General features: G+C 37.5%; 1 protein-coding gene across 1 annotated transcript in view; it reads left to right on the top strand.

Moving 5' to 3' along the window:
* SRCIN1 (SRC kinase signaling inhibitor 1) overlaps nucleotides 1-22,130 on the top strand; it is a 412,206-nt gene that overhangs the window by 277,082 nt on the left and 112,994 nt on the right. Inside the window, exons 7-9 of the mRNA XM_053697741.1 lie at nucleotides 13,176-13,268; nucleotides 13,352-13,395; nucleotides 13,656-13,837. Of these exons, the coding sequence (XP_053553716.1) occupies nucleotides 13,176-13,268; nucleotides 13,352-13,395; nucleotides 13,656-13,837 (319 nt within the window). The remainder of the gene's footprint in view (nucleotides 1-13,175; nucleotides 13,269-13,351; nucleotides 13,396-13,655; nucleotides 13,838-22,130) is intronic.

The following is a 22,130-nucleotide window of genomic DNA, read 5'->3' as shown; positions in this document are numbered from 1 at the left end:
TAAAAGGCCTACCTGGGGGGTCCACCAAAGATTTATGTATTTTTGGTAGATAATAGTAATAAGCAATACTTGGTTGGCATGGAATAAGAAAATCTTTTTCCTTTTTTGTCAATATACCCCCCAGGTAGGCCCCATCAATAATTTTGATTAGTTTTTTTATAAAGTGCTTAGTTGGATCAAAACAAAGTTTTTTTTAATAGTATTCCACATCCAAAAGTATTCTATTAGCCTCTTTAAGATAAAAAATTTTTGTCCTGCAACACAATCCCCCCTCCTTTATCAGCTTGTCTGATGATAATATCTTCTAATTTATTAAAGGACCAGTCAACACAGTAGATTTGCATAATCAACAAATGCAAGATAACAAGACAATGCAATAGCACTTAGTCTGTACTTCAAATGAGTAGTAGATTTTTTTTCTGACAATTTTAAAAGTTATGTATTTTTCCACTCCCCCTGTACCATGTGACAGCCATCAGCCAATCACAAATGCATACACATACCATGTGACAGCCATCAGCCATTCACAAATGCATACACACTTATTCTTGCACATGCTCAGTAGGAGCTGGAAAGTTGTTTAAAATGGCATGCTCTGAATAATAAAAGTTTAATTTTGATTCAGTGTCCCTTTAAGCTTATTCAAGGCTCTAATTTCAAACCGATTCAAATTTGAATTACTGGTACCCATCATAGGGATTTTACTAAATTCATCCAAAACCAAGGATTGGAAAAGTCACCTAATATAATAGCCCTATAAAAAAAAGCCCCCCCAAAATAAAAAAAAACCCTAGCCTACAATAAACTACCAATTTCCCTTAAAACTGCCTTTTGTAGTGCATTGCCCTAAAGAAATCAGCTCTTTTCCCTGTAAAAAAATACAAAGACCCCCCCAACAGTAAAACCCAACCAACCCCCCAAAATAAAAAACCTAACTCTAACAAAACCTAAGCTACCCATTACCCTGAAAAGGGCATTTGTATGGGAATTGCCCTTAAAAGGACATTCAGCTCTTTTTTCATTGCCCTGAAAAGGGCATTTAGCTCTTTTAAGATAGCCCAAACCTTAATCTAAAAAAAAAACCTACCCAAAAAAAGTTTAAAAAAACCTAACACTAACTCCCGATGATCCACTTACAGTTTTTGAAGTCCAGATAGTCAGGCCGCGAGAAGTCTTCATCCAGGTGGCGAGGTCTTCATCCATCCAGGCGGGGTCTTCTATTTTCATCCAGGCGACATCTTCTATCTTCATCCCGGTGGCGCAGAGCGGGTCCATCCTTTAAGACATCCGGCGAGGAGCGTCCTTTTTAAAAATGACATCCCTTGCATTCTTATTTTTGAAATTCAAATCAGCCAATAGGATGAGAGCTACTGAAATCCTATTGGCTATTCAAATCAGCCAATAGAATTTCAGTAGCTCTCATCCTATTGGCTAATTTGAACAGCCAATAGGATTTCAGTAGCTATCATCCTATTGGCTGATTTGAATTTCAAAAATTGAATTTCAAATCAGCCAATAGAATTTCAGTAGCTCTCATCCTATTGGCTATTCAAATCAGCCAATAGAATTTCAGTAGCTCTCATCCTATTGGCTGATTTGAACAGCCAATAGGATTTCAGTACCTCTCATCCTATTGGCTGATTTAAATTTAAAAAATCAAATCAGCCAATATGCAAGGGACGCCATTTTGAAACGGCTCCCTTGCATTGAAGATTCAGTGTACGGCCGCGACCGCATGAAGAGGACGCTCCATGCCGGATGTCTTGAAGGATGGACCTGCTCTGCACCGTCAAGATGATGATAGAAGATGCCGCCTAGATGAAGATGAAGACCTCGCCGCCTGGATGAAGACTTCTCGCCGCCTGGATGTCCAGACTTCAAAAACTGTAAGTGGATCGTCGGGGGTTCTGCGCCACCGGGATGAAGATAGAAGATGTCGCCTGGATGAAGATAGAAGACCCCGTCTGGATGGATGAAGACCTCGCCACCTGGATGAAGACTTCTCGCCGCCTGGATGTCCAGCCTTCAAAAACTGTAAGTGGATCGTCGGGGGTTAGTGTTATGTTTTATTAAACTTTTTTGGGGTGGGTTTTTTTTTAGATTAGGGTTTAGGGCATTGAAAAAGAGCTGAATGCCCTTTTAAGGGCAATGCCCATACAAATGCCCTTTTCAGGGCAATGGGTAGCTTAGGTTTTTGTTAGAGTTAGGTTTTTTATTTTGGGGGGTTGGTTGGGTGGTGGGTTTTACAGTTGGGGGGTCTTTGTATTTTTTTACAGGGAAAAGAGCTGAGTTCTTTAGGGCAATGCCCTACAAAAGGCCATTTTTAAGGGCTATTGGTAGTTTATTGTAGGCTAGTTTTTTTTTTTTGGAGGGCTTTTTTTATAGGGCTATTCGATTAGGTGTAATTGTTTGTATTTTGGATCATTTTGTTTGTTATTTTTCGTAATTTAGTGTTTGTGTTTTTTTGTAATTTATTTTTTTATTTTTTGTAATTTAGTATTTTTATTTTTTATAATTTTAGATGTAGATTTTTTTAGTAGTGTTAGGTTTTTTTAATGTGTAATTTAGTTGATTTAATTTGTAATTATTTTAATTTTAGTAAAATAGTTATGTTAGGTTAATTGTTAATTTAAACTTAGGTTTTTTTAATTTCACAGGTACGTTTTTATTTATTTTAAGATAGGGATATTGTAATTTTAATTTAAAGTTATATTGATTACAAGGTTTAATTCACATTGGGGTAAATTAAGATGCATAATGCAAAAATATTGGCATATGTTAACCATTGATGCTGAGCTAAAAGAATATGTAGGAGACTATCCGCTCTTAACAGCACGTAGAGCCCTGAGCCTTAAGGATAAGCTGGTACAGAGTGAATATAGTAAGAAAAAACCTACATCTACATGGCTTAGTGAAAGAGGTAAATGGCAGGGCTGTAGCCCTTGTGGACATTGTGTGTATTGCAGGTTTATTCAGAAGACCTGCAAATTTGAAACCACAACAGGTAGACAGTATAAGATAAAACAATGGATTACCTGTAATAGCACAGGAGTCATTTACCTCCTACACTGTTCATATCCCCTTTATTATATAGGGAAAACCAAACGTGACCTGAAAGACCGAGTGAGGGAGCATAGAGATGACATCAAGAACAAGGTGCAAGATAGTCCAGTAGCTAGGCACTTCGAAAGGTATCATAATTCAGATTTTACAATTATGAAAGTGACAGGGATACAACATATCAAACAGCACCGTCGAGATGGAGATGTAGATACAATGTTACTCCAAAATGAATCCCGTTGGATCTATCGTTTAGATACACTGGCTCCAAAAGGTCTTAATGAAAAAATAGATTTTTCATGCTTTCTCTAAGGGGGAGGGGTCTATCTTTACAAAAGGTTTATATTTTTAAATTCTGGCTAGTCACAAGATAAGCATAATGGTTATATCATATCATTTCTCCAAAGTTTGTGATAGGAAGTGTCAGGGGCTGATTCACAATGTGTTTAGTGGGAGCTAGATTGCCAATTCCAGAAATACATTTCCCCGTTTTCTATTTGCGCAGTGATAAGAACTGTAATGTATGTGCGCAGATTGTGTTTTAAATGTTCATGATATGGTTGCTGTATTATGATGTTCTGTGAAAATGTTAATTAATGTTAGAACAGTATATAAAGGCTGTGTTAGCCACTATCAAGCATCCGATGAAGCCCTGAGGTCAGCCCACAAAGGGGAGGGGCGAAACGCGTCATGCCTGACGTTTCATGAGAGCGGCAACTTTTGAAGGAGAGGAATAACTTACCTGGCAGCGGTTAATGGAGTGTCCATGTTCAAGGTGATTTTGTTCTACCAGCGCATACAACAGCAGCCTTGGTGCCTTTAAGCTTTTTGCCTGCAATCGAAAAGGTGCAGTGATAAAGAGGAGCCCTTTGTGCCGTAGATATACCGGAATCCGGTGCTGCTTAAACTCGGCTTGTCTTGCCACGGACATAGTGGAAATACATCCAGCAGGCTAAAGGAACATACCGCGAGTTGTGGTGAGGCTGTTTATATGTTATCAGCTGGTTTACACAGGAACACTGGAACTTTCTTGTGGCAATCTATCCATTAAGGAGCGTGTTATATACACTAAGTGCTCCGATTCTGGGACATTTGTTTCTCATTATCTAATGGCAACATTGTTGCAATATTAAATGCATAGTTTCAATAATTTTAAGGAAGCGGGTTGATACACTATGTGCTTTCTGGATTTATGTAGTAACTATGTGTTAGAGTTATCATAGATACCAGGCCTGGTAATGTTTCATTCCTCGTTTTAATTGCACGTATATGTTTTGGGGTGAATCAATGTCCCTTTAAACAGGGATTTAAGCAAAATAAACCACTTATTTTCTTTGACCTTTGAGTGCCGCCTTGTCATTCTTTTGCATAGCCATAGATAATAATGGCTATGTCTTTTCTCATTTAACATATTGTATATACTGCTTAATGACTGCAGGCACCTGGTCTCTATATTTATATTAATTGTAGAGTGCACACACTCCTTATTTTAATATATTAATATGTTTTATTTAGTGTTTGAGATGCGGGAGGGCCTCGGTTTAGGGGTCAATAGGTAGTTTATGGGTGTTAGTGTACTTTGTAACATTTTAGTTATGAGTTTTGTGTAACAGTTTTATTGCGCAAAACTAATTTCTTAGATAGCGGAATGGATCGTGTCGGTATAGGCTGCAACGCAAGCATTTTAGCCTCACCGAATACCAGCACTATGGAAATCCTATGCAAAAACGTCAATTTTTTGAGTGCGGGACTGACGTTGTGTTAATGGCTAAAATGCTTGCGGTACAGCTATATCGAAAAGACTAGTAATGGCTGCGTTCTGGTTTTTACTCTGAAATTGCCATTTTTTCAGTGTTAAAACCGGATCGCAAAATTCGTAATCTAGGTGTAAGTGTTTTCTGAGAGCCCTGAATGAGCTGTGAGCTTATAATGGCAATTTTGGTGGAGAATTTTGGCCCAAAGAAAACTGCGTCATGCTATGACATAAAAAGCGCCATCAAATGCGTGTTTGCTCTCAAATATCAAATACACCCATCACTCAAAAAGTTGTATATACAAAAAACAAAATGAACCTAAATAAAGCCTAATTGATACTTCTATTGTAGCTGCATAAAATGTGATTATCAACATTCCACGAGTCTAATAAAATACGTAGCATCATTATTTATAAATAAATTACTAGCTCCAAAAAAAACCCTGTATGTTTCACAGACTCTACCAACCTTGACAAACATTTAGCTACCAAATAAAGTCGCTAAAAAAGAGCACTGAATCACTGACTCAAGGCATGTATGCAAACAATATATAACAACTTTACTTAAAAAGTGCCCAAACCATAGCTGAGAGTGTCCTATATAATAAAAGTATATACTTACCATGTAAGACACCCATCCACATATAGCAGACAGCCCAACCAGTACTGAAACATATCAGCAGAGGTAATGGTACAAGAGTATAATGTCGATCTATAAAGGGAGGCAGCAGATGAATCCCTGCGACCGAGAGCCTTATGAAAAGCTTTACCATAGGCGAAAACATGCTATCATCAGGCAATACTCCCTTTACATCCCTCAGACAAACACTGTACTTAGAGAGGAACTGGGCTTCAATATGCTTAGAAGCACCTTTCACTGAAGACTCGAGCACATCATGTTTCACCACCTCCTAAGGAGCCAAAGTTTTTGAAACTGAGGTATGAGTGAGGTGGGAGGTATATTCATAGGCATTTGAGGTTTGGGAAACTTTGCCCCCTCCTGGTAGGAATGTATATTCCATCAGTTACTAGCTCGTGGACTCTCGCCACCTATTTGAAAGAAATATATATATATATATATACATATATACAGGGGTGGAAAAATATTACCATGGTTTACTAGTCAGGGGTTAAAAGCTTCTAGCTTACAGAGAAAAACTTACTAGTTCACTCAATGTTAAAGATAGGAAAAAGTCAAATTTCTAACGGCTAGATTACGAGTTTTGCGGTATTAGGAGTACGGTAATAACTTGCACGTTATTGTCACCGCTCACTTCCCTACAGCGCTGGTATTACAGGTTTTCAAAAACCCGGTGTTATCAGGCAAGAAGTGAGCATAGAGCAAAATTGTGCTCCATACCGCACTCCAATACCAGCGCTGCTTAAGGCAGTGGTGAGCTGGTTTTACGTGCTCGTGCACGATTTCCCCATAGACATCAATGGGGAAAGCCGTCTGAAAAAAAGCCTAACACCTGCAATAAAGCAGCGTAAAGCTCAGTAACACAGCCCCATTGATTCCTATGGGGAAAGAAAATGTATGTTTACACCGAACACCCTAACATGAACCCCGAGTCTAAACACCCCTAATCTTACACTTATTAACCCCTAATCTGCTGCCCCCGACATCGCCTACACCTACATTATTCTTATTAACTCCTAATCTGCCGCTCCGGACATCGCCGCCACTATAATAAACATATTAACCCCTAAACGGCCGCACTCCCGGATCGCAAACATTAGTTAAATATTATTAACATCTAATCTGCCCCACCTAACATCGCCGCCATCTACCTGCATTTATTAACCCCTAATCTGCCGCCCCCAACGTCGCAGCCACTATACTAAATTTATTAACCCCTAAACCTAAGTCTAACCCTAACACCCCCTAACTTAAATATAATTAAAATAAATCGAAATAAAAATTGCTATCATTACCTAAATAATTCCTATTTAAAACTAAATACTTACCTATAAAATAAACCCTATGCTAGCTACAATATAACTAATAGTTACATTGTAGCTAGCTTAGGGTTTATTTTTATTTTACAGGCAAGTTTGTATTTATTTTAACTAGGTAGAATAGTTACTAAATAGTTATTAACTATTTACTAACTACTTAGTTAAAATAAATACAAATTTACCTGTAAAATAAAGCCTAACCTAACATTACACTAAAATTAAATAAATTACCTAAATTAAATACAATTACCTAAATTACAAAAAAACAAAGATTAAATTACACAAAATAAAAAAAGAAATTATTGGATATTTAAACTAATTACACCTAATCTAATGGCCCTATCAAAATAAAAAAAGCCCCCCCCCCCAAAATAAAAAAAAACCCTAGCCTAAACTAAATTACCAATAGCCCTTAAAAGGGCCTTTTGCGGGAAATTGCCCCAAAGAAATCCGCTTTTTCACCTTTTAAAAAAAATACAAACACCCCCCCAACAGTAAAACCCACCACCCACATAACCAACCCCCCAAATAAAATCCTAACTAAAAAAACCTAAGCTCCCCATTGCCCTGAAAAGGGCACTTGGATGGGCATTTTTCAATTGCTAAACCCTAATCTAAAACTAAAACCCACCCAATAAACCCTTAAAAAAAAACCTAACACTAACCCCCGAAGATCCACTCAACGAAGCCGGGAGAAGTCCTCAGCGAAGCGGCATGAAGTTCTCAACGAAGCCGGGAGAAGTCTTCATCCAAGCCGGCAGAAGTGGTCCTCCAGACGGGCAGAAGTCTTCATCCAGACGGCATCTTCTATTTTCATCCATCCGGAGCGGAGCGGGTCCATCTTCAAGACATCCAGCGCGTTAGTGTAGTTTTTAGCACTTTAGTTATGATTTTTATGTTACGGCGTTGTAGCATAAAACCCATAACTACTGACTTTAGATTGCGTTACGAATCTTGCGAGATAGGCTGTACCGCTCACTTTTTGGCCTCCCAGAAAAAGCTTGTAATATCGGCGCTATGGAAGTCCCATTGAAAAAGACTTTACGCAAATTGCGTAAGTTAATTTGCGTTAAGGCCAAAAAAGTGTGCGGTGCCCCTAAACCTGCAAGACTCGTAATACCAGCGGTAGTGAAAAAGCAGCATTATGAGCCTTAACGCTGCTTTTTCACTCATACCGCAAAACTCGTAATCTAGCCGTTAGTTTTCCGGGATCACTGGAAAACTCAAGCCCTGTATATATATTTATATTCTAAAGCATCAGTCAATTGCATAATTTTCTCTGATATATTCAGTTGCGGATTAATTCATGAACATATTATTCATTAATAACTAAAATTAATCCACCTGATCAGTGATCTATTATAGATGGGAGTTCTGTAGGAATATACACATTTTTTTATTTTTTTTATTTTTAAAAGGAGATTATGTGCAGTGAAGCTGGGGATACACATCCAGCCTGAATCTATGGCTGTTGGAATACATGCTAAAATGGAAAGTCTAGTCAAAAATAATTAATAATTAGTTAAAAGCTAACCTAGGTAGTCTCATATGCTAATTTCTTAGCCCATGAAGGCTGCCTCTTATCCAAATGCATTTTGATAATGCACAGTTCAGATCAGCACACCAAGGCAATCGCCACTAAATATCCTGGTATCCAAGTTTCCAAGGAGTAGGTGCTCAAACCCTCAGGGACCCCCGTCCAAGGTCCAATGGTAATAATGAAAGGCAATAAAGAAGGTAGCACTCTTGTAGAAAGGAAAACACCTTCATTAGGGCAACATTTAGGGGCCTCCTGCCGCTTTCTCAAGCTAACATACAATGAAATGTTAATTTTTTTTTATATACATGGCAATTAATGAGGGACCAATCCCTGACATCACACATAAACTATTGATCAAAATTACTTAAAGTTACAAATTTACTTATTAACCCATAACTGACCATAGTGAAAAGTGGGCCCTCAAAGCTTTACACAAAGTTAAGTTAAAAACAAAAAATACAGATAGGATAGAATACACTAATAGGGTACGTATATAATAGGAATATCAATGTACATACATTATTTGCAAGGGACATCTTTATATCAGGGGCATTAAATCAAATTCCATATTATCCAAATGCATTTTGACAGTTTTTCACAACTAGAGGGCGTTAGTTCATGTGTAACATATAGATAACATTGTGCTCATGCCCGTGGAGTTACCTAGGAGTCAGCACTGATTGGCTAAAAATGCAAGTCTGTCAAAAGAACTGAAATAAGGGGGCAATCTGCAGAGGCTTAAATACAAGGTAATCACAGAGGTAAAAAGTATATTTATAAAACCATGTTGGCAGTTCAAAACCGCGGAATGGATAATAAAGGGATTATCTATCTTTTTAAACAATAAAAAAATATGGTGTAGCCTGTCCCTTTAAACACTTTTCTTTTTAATGAGAGATCTCAAGTGTTGAAGGAGAATCACAGATTCCTTGACTAGATCTCGTTTTTACTGTAAACATGGAAAAAATGCTAAATATGAAAGAAAGGAGAGGGAATCTCAATATTGACACAGAGTTGTAGCCTCCCCCTAATTTTGCTGAATGTGTTGCATCTGATGCTAAAAGGATCACAGTATTCAACTCATCATGTTTTACTAATCTAATGTTAGTCCACGATAGAGCAATAGAAGTACTTCATGTCGATTTGTTGCAAAAACTTTGAATGTACTAAAATATAGAAGGTAGTGCTATTTTAAGCGTAATACAAGGAGTGCCCCAGGTTTCACTGCTGGAACTTGTTTTGTTTAATATTTTTATTGGCAATTTTACCAAAAAGACGGAAGGAACGTGTAAATGCAGATGTAAAAGTCTGTAATAGGGCTGATTCTTCTGGGGGTGTAGGCAAATCAAAAAATAAGAATAAAAAACAAACAAAAGGAGAATATTTAAATGCTTTGTATGTCATATTTATTAGGAACAGTACACATAGGAAATATTGTGATCTATTACAGCCCATTAAAAATGCAGTGTTAAGTATCTTCCAAGGTTTTTGTTGGGTTTTCAAAGGAAGGGGCATTCCAGTTCATTTGAAAATGCCTAGAAACCTTCTTATACAGAAGTCCATCTAGGACAGATTATACCTCATTTATAATAATTAAGCTTCAATTGAATTTAAATTGATACAATTAGAAAGCCTACCCATTTAACACTAGCAATCATATCCCTGAATTCTGTTTTTTTATAAAATGTACAGTTAAGCATATACATACACGTATACAAATTCACACACACATACCTTTGAGTCCTTCTAAACATTTATTTTAATGAAAAACATATTTTTACTTTTAGTATTTATAAATATGAGTAAAATACTTTATTTTATTATATTACACATGTGCTTGTATATACTTTTATTGTAACCTAAACACTTCACTTCAGGGCCCCGATCCGATATGCAGCGTCGCCCGCAAAAGCCGGCGACGCCAAAATTTGCACTGGTTTGGTATCAGATATACGGCGTAACATAGAAGTTACGCTCGTATATTTCTGCCTTCGGCCGTAGTTTTTTGGCCCATAGACAGGTATACCAAACCAGCGCAGTTTGGTATCCAATGTACAGCGTAAGGACTTACGTGGCGAAAATGGAGAAATCTTACTCCATTTTCACCTTGCCACAAATTGCAGGCGTATTAAGCCGTAGCTCCCTAAACTAGCTGCAAAATAAAACCTAACACCTAATGCATGCGCATTGTCTATCTACCTGTCAACCGCGAACTGCTAAATAAAACCTAACACCTAACGCATGCGCAATGTCTATATATCTGTCAACCGCGATCCCCTGCCGCAATCCCTAATAAAGTGTTTAACCCCTAAACCGCCGCTCCCGGACCCCGCCGCCACCTACATTAAATGTCTAACCCCCTAATGTGATCCCCCTACACCGTCGCCACCTACATTAAAATTATTAACCCCTAATGTAATCCCCCTACACCGCCGCCATCTATATTAAAATTATTACCCCCTAATGTGAGCCCCCTACACCGCCGCCACCTATTTTAACTATATTACCCCCTAATCTAATCCCCCTACACCACCACCACCTATTTTAAATGTATTAACCCCTAATCTAATCCTCCTACACCGCTGCCACCTATATTAAATATATTAACCCCTAATCTAATCCCCCTACACCGCTGCCACCTATAATAAATTTATTACCCCTAAAATACTAAACTGTCCCTACCCTAAACTAAATTAAAAATAGCCCTGAAAAGGGCTTTTTGCGTGGCATTGCCCCAAAGTAACCAGCTCTATTACCAGCCCTTAAAAGGGCCTTTTGCGGGGCATCGCCCCAAAGTAACCAGCTCTTTTACCAGCCCTTAAAAGGGCTTTTTGCGGGGCATTGTCACAAAGTAATCAGCTCTTTTGCCTCTAATGTAATCTAATCCCCCTACACCGCCGCCACCTATATTAAATATATTAACCCCTAATCTAATCCCCCTACACCGCCGCCACCTATATTAAAATTATTAACCCCTAATCTAATCCCCCTACACCGCCGCCACCTATATTAAATTAATTAACCCCTAATGTAATCCCCCTATACTGCCACCACCTATATTAAATTAACCCCTAAAATACTACAATTTCCCTAACACTGAACCTAAGTCTAACCCTACAAATAGCCCTGAAAAGGGCTTTTTGCATGGCATTGCCCCAAAGTAACCAGCTCTATTGCCAGCCCTTAAAAGGGCTTTTTGCGGGGCATTGCCCCAAAGTAATCAGCTCTTTTACCAGCCCTTAAAAGGGCTTTTTGCAGGGCATTGTCACAAAGTAATCAGCTCTTTTGCCTGTAATCTAAATCCCCCTATACCGCCGCCACCTATAATAAATGTATTACCCCCTAATCTAATCCCCCTACACCGCCGCTACCTATATTAAATATATTAACCCCTAATCTGACCCCCCTACACTGCCGCCACCTATATTAACTATATTAACCCTAATTATATTAGGGTTAATATAGTTAATATAGTTATTATATTATATATATTAACTATATTAACCCTATCTAACTCTAACTTAATTATTATTAAAATAAATCTAAATAATATTAATAATATAAACTAAATTATTCCTATTTAAAACTAAATACTTACCTATAAAATAAACCCTAAGATAGCTACAATATAATTAATAATTACATTGTAGCTATTTTAGGGTTTATATTTATTTTACAGGTAACTTGGTATTTATTTTAACTAGGTACAATAGCTATTAAATAGTTAACTATTTAATAGCTACCTAGTTAAAATAATTACCAATTTACCTGTAAAATAAATCCTAACCTAAGTTACAAATACACATACACTATCAATAAATTCATTAAATAAACTACAAATATCTAAACTAAAATACAATTAAATACACTAAACTAAATTACAAAAAAAAAAAACACTAAATTACAAAAAATTAAAAAAGATTACAAGATTTTTAAGCTAATTACACCTATTCTAAGCCCCCTAATAAAATAACAAAGCCCCCCAAAATAAAAAAATGTCCCTACCCTAATCTAAATTACAAAAGTAAACAGCTCTATTACCAGCCCTTAAAAGGGCCTTTTGTGGGGCATTGCCCCAAAGTAATCAGCTCTTTTGCCTGTAAAAAAAACAACAACCCCCCCCCCCCATTACAACCCACCACCCACATACCCCTACTCTAACCCACCCAATCCCCCCTTAAAAAAACCTAAGTCTAACCCCCAAGTGCTCCTTACCTGTCCTGAAGACCGGCGGAGAAGGTCCTGTTCCAGGCGGTGAAGTCTTCAGTCTGGATACACTCACTGGCTATCAGTGTTCAAAAATTAGAAAGCAATAAAGTTCTGTTCCAGAATGAGTTAGAGATATAAAAAGCAAGCTTATTAAAGGGATGTTAAACAGTCTGCTTCATTGTTGTAATAAAAAAGCATGAAGCTGTGTCAGATGTATTATTCATCTGTCTAAATGGATTTTACCTTTTATTTCTTCCCCCCCCCCTACATTTGTGCTTGTTCTTTACTTCCTGTCACAGCCTTACAAGGAGAAGAGGCCTCTGCAGGAAGGTTTATCTTAGCCTGATGAAATAAAGCTTATAGGCTGGTTACTATTAAGTGAATAGACTATATAACAGGCAGTCAGACTTGCTCATGCCTAGATTAGTCAGAATGTAACCCAAGTTTCAAAGATGTCAGCTCCCATATCACACTGAGGGCAGGGGCTACACTGAGAATTGTAAGTGCTCATTATGCAAGAAAACAAGTAAGTTATTTGCTGTTTTTACACAATATGTTTCTTTTTAGGTCTACTTTGATTTAACATATTTGTTTGTACCGAAGGAGCACTGTTTAATATCCCTTTAACTAACCAATGGATTTCTGTCCTTGTAGGGAGAGAATGGAAGCCATGGAGAAGCAGATTGCTAGTTTGACAGGACTGGTGCAGAGCGCACTCATGCGCGGTTCTGATAGTGATAGCCCCAGGTACTAATATACTAATGAAGGAACTAATTAAGTACCAACTGATCATGTGATTGTGTGCTCAGAAACATTACTTTTCTTTGCAGTGAGAAGATGGAACCAGCAACTGATGGTGCATTTAATACAACGGGTGCGTAGATCTTTCCTATGGTATAGCAAACCCAACCTGTAGTTGCTTAGTAGCAGCTAAACACATGTTAACTATAATAATTAGTTTTTTGAGAGGTTTAGAGATACTGATTTAATAAATTATTTGTACAAATTCTTATGTTTATCTACATTTTTGGTTTGGGGCTCCGTAAAACAATAACAGTCATAATCGCAACACTGGTGATAGTCATTGCTGTATTAATGCCAGGTGGCATAATATTACTTTCTCCTCTTTTTCAGCCACTGGACATCCCAGCATAGGAACCCCCCAGTCCACTCCTACCTTAACATCTGCAGGCTCAGCTACCCCTGCAGACCAAAGCAAAGCTATATCGCGGTTACACATGCAGCTTCACCTCCATGACCTTCAGCACAATGCCAACGAGCTGCGGAATCAGCTGCAGCAACTCAAGAAACTACAGGTACCCACAGGGATGGATTGAACATTGTGAGGTTCACTGTATCACTAGGCAGTGCCTAAGCATTTATCAATGTGTTTCTTATTTATTTTTATTATGCTGTCTCCGATGATTTCCTTTAATGTATCTGCTATTTCCAACAGCAAACTCTCTCCAAATATCTGTCACTATTCATTATTATTATACTTTATTTATATTGAGCCAATATATTCAGCAGGGCTGACCAGGAGTACTATTCATTTATATAAGACAATGATATAAAACTTGTACAAGACAAGGCAAAATTTACAGGAGGAATTGAGGGCCCTATTCCAGTGGGAACTTACAATCTTGGAGGGTAGGAGGTTGAGAAACAGGAGGTGAGGACTGCAAGAGTGAGCAAGATGTTAATACAGAGTTAGATGAGGGAACTTTTAGGTGAGTGGAATTAATTTATTACTGAGTTGGGTGGTAGGCTTCTCTGAACAAAAACATCTTCAGGGAGCGTTTAAATGAAGAAAGATTAGGGGAAAGCCTGACAGCACAAGGTAGAGTGTTCCAGAGGGTAGGTGCTGCACCACGACAGAAGTCCTGTAGTCTAGCATGGGAAGAGGTGATAGTTAAAGATGCAAGGAGCAGGTCATTGTTGGATTTTAGTGGGCGGGCTGGAGTGTACTTTTTGACAAGAGAGGATAGGTAGAGGGGAGCGGCATTGGTGAGAGCTTTGTATATGAGGGTGAAGATTTAGAATTTAATTCTGCTGTGAATGGGGAGACAATGAAGGGACTCGCAGAGAGGTGCAGCAGATGCAGAGCGACGGGAAAGGTGGATTAGCCTTGCAGAGGCATTTAGGATGGATTGAAGAGGGAAGAGGCGGGAGAGAGGAAGGCCAGTAAGTAGGTTATTGCAGTAGTCAAGTCTGGAAATAACAAGGGAGTGGATTATTTGCTTTGTGTTGATAGCACTCAGAAAAGGGTGAATCTTGGAAATATTGCGTAGGTGGTTGCGGCAGGATGAGGAAAGCGATTGGATGTGGGGGGACGAAGGATAGATTTGAGTCAAGTGTAACTCCGAGGCAGCGAACTTGGGGTGATGGGGAGATGGTGATGCCGTCGACAGGGATAGAAAAGTCAGAAGTCCGCGTAGAGCTAGAGGGGGGGATTGGAAGGAGCTCAGTCTTGAAAATGTTAAACTTAAGGTGGTGAGAGGCCATCCAGGAAGAAATACCAGATAAGCAGTCGCTGACATAAGAAAGGACAGAGGGAGAGAGAGCACGGGTGGAGAGGTATATCTGGGTGTCATCAGCATAGAGGTGATATTTGAAGCCTTAGCTGTTGATAAGTTTACTCAGTGAAGAAGTATAAATGGAAAAGAGTAGAGGACCCAGAACTGATCCTTGAGGTACTCCAACAAATAGAGACATTGGAAAGGAGGAGTCACCAGCAAATGACACAGAAAAAGACCTGTGAGAAAGATAAGAGTGAATCCAAGAAAGAGCAGTGTCACAGATGCCAAAAGAGCTAAGGGTCTGTAGTAGGAGGGGGTGGTCAACTGTGTCAAAGGCAGCTGAGAGGTAAAGTAAGATAAGTATAGAGTAGTGGCCATTGCTTTTAGCAGAAAGAAGATCGTTCGGAACCTTGGTAAGGGCAGTCTCAGTTGAGTGTTTGGGGCGGAATCCAGATTGCAGGGGGTCAACCAAGGAGTTGGTGGACAGGAAGTGGGTTAGGCGGTTGTAAACTAGTTTTTCAAGGAGTTTTGATGTTAGTGGAAGCAGTGATATGGGGTGGTAGCTTTCAGGAGAGTTAGGGTCAAGGGAGGGTTTTTTGAGTATGGGAGTGACCTTTGCATATTTGAATGAAGATGGGAGTGAACCGGTAGAGAGAGATAGGTTGAAGATGTGAGTAAGAGCAGGAGGGAGGGTTGAAGACAGGGAGGGTATTAGATGGGAAGGGATAGGGTCGAGTGGGCAGGTAGTGACTAGTGAGATGTGAGGTAGATAGTAGTGAAGAAACTTCATTCTCAGTGGCTGGATGGAAGATGCGGAGGGTGGCAGTGGGAGAAACTGGGCCTGGAGTTTGAAGATTACAGGTTGGTGTTGAAATGTTGCTTTGGATAGTATGTGTTTTGTTTAGAAAGTAGTCAGCCAGGTCTTGAGCACTAAAGACAGACGGAGGGAGTGGAGTAGGTGGGTAGAGGAGAGAGTTGAAGGTGGAGAAGAGTCGTTTAAGGTTTGTGGAAAGAGTAGATATGAGAGAAGAGAAGTAGGTTTGCTTGGCTAAGTGAATGGCAGAAGTGTATGAACAAAGAATAAACTTATAGTGTATGAAATCAGGTTCAGAGTGAGTTTTCCTTCGGACACACTCAGCAATATGGGAGCATTTTTGCAAATAGCGTGTTCGATGAGTGTAGAAAATAGATGGGGGTGGAGGTGAGCGCCAAAAAAGGCTGAGGTAGGGAATGGGGACACCTGTTAGACTGATAGAGCGGTGTCCACAATGTAGGTTCTCTTGTTGACGTTGGTGGAATCAATGTACAAATAGTATAATAACTATAAATTAGTTGTAAACTTTAAGAATGTATATCAATGTTTAATCCACACAAAAATGTTAAAATATCTCAGATCTACCTAAAAACATACACAGTCCTAAAAATAGAAATAAAAATAACAATCATATAAAATCATGGATCCATGTTACAATAAAATAAATGCAAAAAATGGGAATGCACAATAAAAACCTTTTTGCAATAATTGATCTTATAGACCAAGTATCCTAATTAGGCCACGTGTCCTAATTGGAGTAGTTTATTTAGAAACAGTCCAGATGGTGGTAAATGTTCTTATGGTTATATTTGTCCAATTAAATCACAATATGGCAAAAAAAAATTAGTGTCTCTGTCCGTGACCAATTCTGAAATAATTCCAAAGCAGTGTGTGTCCTGTGCCTGAAATGGTGAGAAAATGGAAAATCCAAAAATGTGTGATCACTTAATGTGAAAAAAATGTAGAAAAAATGTAGAAAAAATGTAGAAAAAATGTGTAACCTTGCAAAAAATGTGAGAATCCTCCAGTTTATGTGGCAAAAAGTGAGTATTCAAGGTGATTAAAAAAGTGTCCAATGTGATATAGTGATTTCTGTGCAATGAAGTTGTAGCTCAGTATGATCCAATCAAAAACCAAATAACATTGTGCAAAAACCTGTAAAGAAAACAAACAATACTATAATATATACAAACTGTTAAGTGGGTATATCAGTATTATGCTTACTCAAATCAGTCGACGCGTTTCGGCCATGTACTCCTGGCCTTTATCAAGACTAACATTGTGAGTAAGCTGAGAGAATTTATAGGAGCTGTTGCTAATGTTTGGGCGCCAAAAAGCTAGTAGGCCACGCCCCCTTCCGGTTAGGTGCATTGTGGGTATGGGCAAAAGTTTAGTTTTAAAATGTACTCTTAAAAGATCAAAATATTAATTTATGAGTCTTAACTATTATTGTGTTCTTGGGGCCATTTCAATTTGGGCTATTTGCTTTGTCTATGTGCCCTTAGTTGGCATCCTAAGTATGATAAATTTGTATTCCACCTACACTTCCGGTTTCGCTAGTGTTTGTCATGTTTACTTCCGGTTTTTCTAATGTTGGCTCATATCCTGTGGGTTAGTGATGCTATCATACTTCGATAGCTATCTATTTAGGTATTGACCTAACTCCCTTTGTATATCATATGGCGACTACTTTATCTTTTAGCTAAAGCTGCCTTTACTTTCATTCTTTCTCTTTATTACCTCTGTTCGGCACATATTTATACTTCCGGTTAGCGCATATTAGCACTTCCGGTTTCGCTATGTCATAGCACTTCCGGTTTCTGTTGTTTTCCGGTATCGTGATTGTCTAATACTTCCGGTTTCGATAGGTTACACTACCACACAGAGACTAATGTGAGAATAAATCTAAGCTGCCTATTAATAAGTGCTGGATATATGGCGGTATGTTTGGGTACATGAGTAAATATTGTGATGTAACCAAATCCAAGTGCCTATGGTATAGTTTGTGTTACCATACTCAGACTCGAGTAAATTAGTAAAACAATTTTAAATTATTTAAAATAATTTAAAATAAAATAATATAAGATAATTAAAATATTAAAATAATCTAAATAATCCAAAATACAGTTCACCAAAAATACAATAAAAATACAATCGGGTTACATGGAATAAGATAAAATAAAATGAAATCAGGATAACACTGATACTAATAGAATGCCATATGGAACTGGCTATACAATGAATACCTCCTAAAATCAGAGTGACAGTAGTACAAATAACTGCTCAAGCTCATATTTCAACAGAATGCCAAATCAAAAATGGTTTCAAATTGCTTAAAATATGTTCAAACTTCTTAAAATACCCCAAACTTTTCTAAAAGCTTTTAGAATATTTTTAAAATACAAAATCCCAGAATTATTATAATCCTCATTGTATTAGTATTTAAAATTAATATTATAATTAAAACTTTAAACATAACATGATTGTAAAACCAGATAGGACCATATAATGTAGACACTAGATGGGGCCAATGTGTGGGATGCTTCAATAATGGGAGAGGACTGGGAAGACAGTGGAGGTCTCTTTTCTATTACGCACATAGGTAAGTAAACCCGTCTTATAGAAGGGAATCCATGCTATCAGTATACCTACACTTGTCAGGTGGAAAAGACCTGATAGGATCTATGTTTCTGGGTGAGGTGGATAGAAGTGAGCTGTGATTTGATGGAGCATAGGTGACTCTATTAATCAATGATTAAACTCTATTTTGTGAGGCTGAATAAGTGCGAGAGGTCTTCCCTATTATTCAGACCCTTTGGGTACAAACTGTTCAGTGAGAAAATCCATTTGGACTCGTGTAAGAGTAATTTTTGTTCGTGGTTACCCCCTCTCCAATTTTTTCTCACTATTTCTATTCCACAGAATTTCATATCTCTGATGTTTCCTCCATGTTTTATTGTAAAGTGTTTGTATAGTGCTGTATCTATTCTTTTTTTCTCTATACATAGTATGTGCTCCCTCATTCTGTCTTTCAATTGTCTGGAAGTTTGTCCTACATATTGTAATTTGCATGGACATTCAATAAGATATATGACATTATGGTCTCCACATCTTATTAGATCGTTGATCATAAATTTTTCCTTCATATGTGCAGATGAGAATGAGGTTGTTTTCCAGCCATTTCTGCACGCTTTACAATTCGGGCACGGGAAAAAACCTTTTATCTTCTTGTTATATTGACCTACCACTGCACCCATTTTCTGTTTAGGAACACTCGGTGCCAGTCTGTTCTTTAAATTGTTTGTTTTCCTGTAAATAAATTTCGGGTGTGGCATTAGTAATTCTCCCAAGACATCATCGTCTTTTAAAAGTGGCCAGTGCTTTCTGTAGATCTTCTCTATGATGTGTTTGTTTTCACAGTATTCTGTGATAAGCGGGACATCTATACTGTCTTCGGATGTCACTGTCCTCTCTCTGGTTTTATATTTTAGGAGGGTTTTTCTATCAATGGCTTTGACTTCTTTGATTTTTTCTTCCAGTAATGTCTCTTTATATCCTCTGTCGATAAATCTTTGTTTTAGTACCTGGGTTTGTTCTTCCCACTTCGATGAGTGTGCCATGGCTGTAACTGACGGCGTGATGTTTTGCGCAGTTGTGGAGGTACAAGCAATGGAATGGTTGTAAGTTTGTTGCAGACAGAACGAGAATTCCATAGTGCACAAGTGAAAGGAGTGTGTGCATATGGGATGCATGGGATAGAAATTAGGTTATGTGTTGCTTTTGTTAACATTTCTATAAGGACTGCATGATTGGTTAATAGTGGGAATGAGGGAGGGTCCAGGATTTGGAGAGATGTCCCTGATGCTAAAAGCAGCAAGATGGAAAGTAGGAGTAGGTGAGAATGAGATTTATAGCAGTGGGGGTATTTCTGTGAGGTGGTGCAGTTTAGTGACAAAGATTTTAAAATGGAGAGTAGTTTATGTGAGCTAAGGTATTGAGAAGAAAGGAGAGAGGGGCCAATATAAACTGCATGTGGAGAAGGGTAAGGTATGAGCATGTGAGCATGCCTGGGGATTAGGCATGAGACTGTTAAAATGAAAAGCAGTCCTTAAAACATACTAAAGCATTAACTGTTAAAAATATTTTAGCTTGCCTCAAATCTTCTTCCAATCTTGTTCAATTCTTGTCTAATTCTTAGTGCTTAAAGATGGTCACTTCCAATCTTCACATTGTCAATCTTCCTTTGTACTACCTAACTTTCTCCATTCGGAGATTGACTACCTTCCCCTTTCCCTTCTCTTTTACCCTTCTTGTTCTGTTCCTTTCTATTAATGTATGCCTATTTTTTTTTACATTATTGCTGTAAATATTATAATCGTTATTATGAATTATAATAATTGGGGGCCAGATTACAAGTGGAGTGGTAAAAAGCGGAAGTAAGCTTTTTGCGCGTGTAGGTAGCACTCTTATTACAAATTGAAACGTTTTTGCTCGCGCGCTAACACAGCACGTGTAAATAGCCAAAGTTAGAATATTGCATGCGCAATAACATATTCCCCCATATAAGTCAATGGAGCTAAAAAGTGGGGAAAAAAGAACACGCTACTCGCATGCAAACCCGATCGCATATTCACAAGTGCACTAACCGACATGAAAATATGAATATTTCACATTCCAATGTTCTTCATATAGAAGAATATGTTCTATTTATTCATAAATACATATACATACATACACACACACACATATATATATATATATACTGTATATATATATATATATATATATATATATATATATATATATATGATGTTTGCACAAATATATATGTATACCTATATATAGATGATTGTATATAGGTATAGGTATATACAGATATATAGGAATATCTATTTAAAAATAAATAGAACATATTCTGCTATGTGCAGAACATTAGAATGTGAAATATGTACAGTAAATACATAGTTAAAACCTTTATTAAATATGAATATTGTATAAATATGCTATTACATGTTTTCATCTACTGCAAAGGTCTCCAATGCATACTCCAACTGTATATGTCTATATATGTATACATATTCATTTATGTGTTTATATGTGTATATACTGTATATATATATATATATATATATATATATATATATATATATATATATATATATGTCTGTAAATACATATGTACACATATAAATACATGAATGCATCTGTACACACATGTAAACACACATATATATATATATATATACATACATACATACATACATATACATATTTAGACATGTATATGTATGTATCTCTATGTTAAAACCCTTTGCTTGTGTCTAACGCATGAGACCTCATCTCTTTGAGCCCTTATAATTTTTTGGTGCAATATTTTTTTAAATATTTTTTATTAGATGATGTTATTATTAGTGTAACTGTACTTTTTGTACTTTGTAATGTATTTTTGGTGTGTTTTGTGACACTATTTAGTTTTGCTAAACAGTAAACCAAAGCTCTGAGGATCGCGTTTACTTTCATCTTATGAGGGAAAAACCTGATGTACGCAAACACCTGCGATAAACCTCTTTTCACTTGGGCTTAACTTTTAGCACTCCACTCGTAATCTGGCCCTTTATCTTTATAAAAATTTCTAGAGGATACTTATCAGATTATTAAGTATTTGTTTTCAATCCTTTCCTCACATATTAGTCATCTAAAAGAAGGAAGTTTATTAATTGTGTGAAAATAAATTCTTTAGAAATTCACTTAGCAGACAGAGCATTTGAACAGCAGATATGAACTACATACAACACACGTCTTTGGATGCCCTCTCTCACCTTTGCAGTACATGCCCTTTAACAGCGTACATTAAAAACACTCTCTTACATAACAACAAGTGGATATCCTCAGGCGCATCCATCTATATATATGTGTAATAGCTAGTGGGGCATTTTGTCCTCCTGTCACATACTAGAGCTTGGAACACTGTGTCCTACAAAGTGTCAATGATAAAATGCTTTGTTTCAAGAGAAACTGGTGTTTTAAATGGCAAAACAGAGCAAGAAAGAGCAGTGTTTGTATAAAGAAGGAGATTTAGCAGTGAAATAGCAGATTTGATACCCATGGATCCATTTCTGGACATATTAGGATAACTAAGTTAAAGAGACATGAAACCCAAAAATGTTCTTTCCTGATTTAGGTAGAACATGCAATTTTAAACAACTTCTATTATCAAATGTGCTTTATTCAATTGGTATCATTTGTTGAAGGAGCAGCAATGCACTACTGGTTTCT

The sequence above is a fragment of the Bombina bombina genome, chromosome 1 (genome assembly GCF_027579735.1).
Source record: "Bombina bombina isolate aBomBom1 chromosome 1, aBomBom1.pri, whole genome shotgun sequence".
Lineage (NCBI taxonomy): Eukaryota > Metazoa > Chordata > Amphibia > Anura > Bombinatoridae > Bombina > Bombina bombina.
This window is presented reverse-complemented; position numbering and strand designations above follow the sequence as displayed.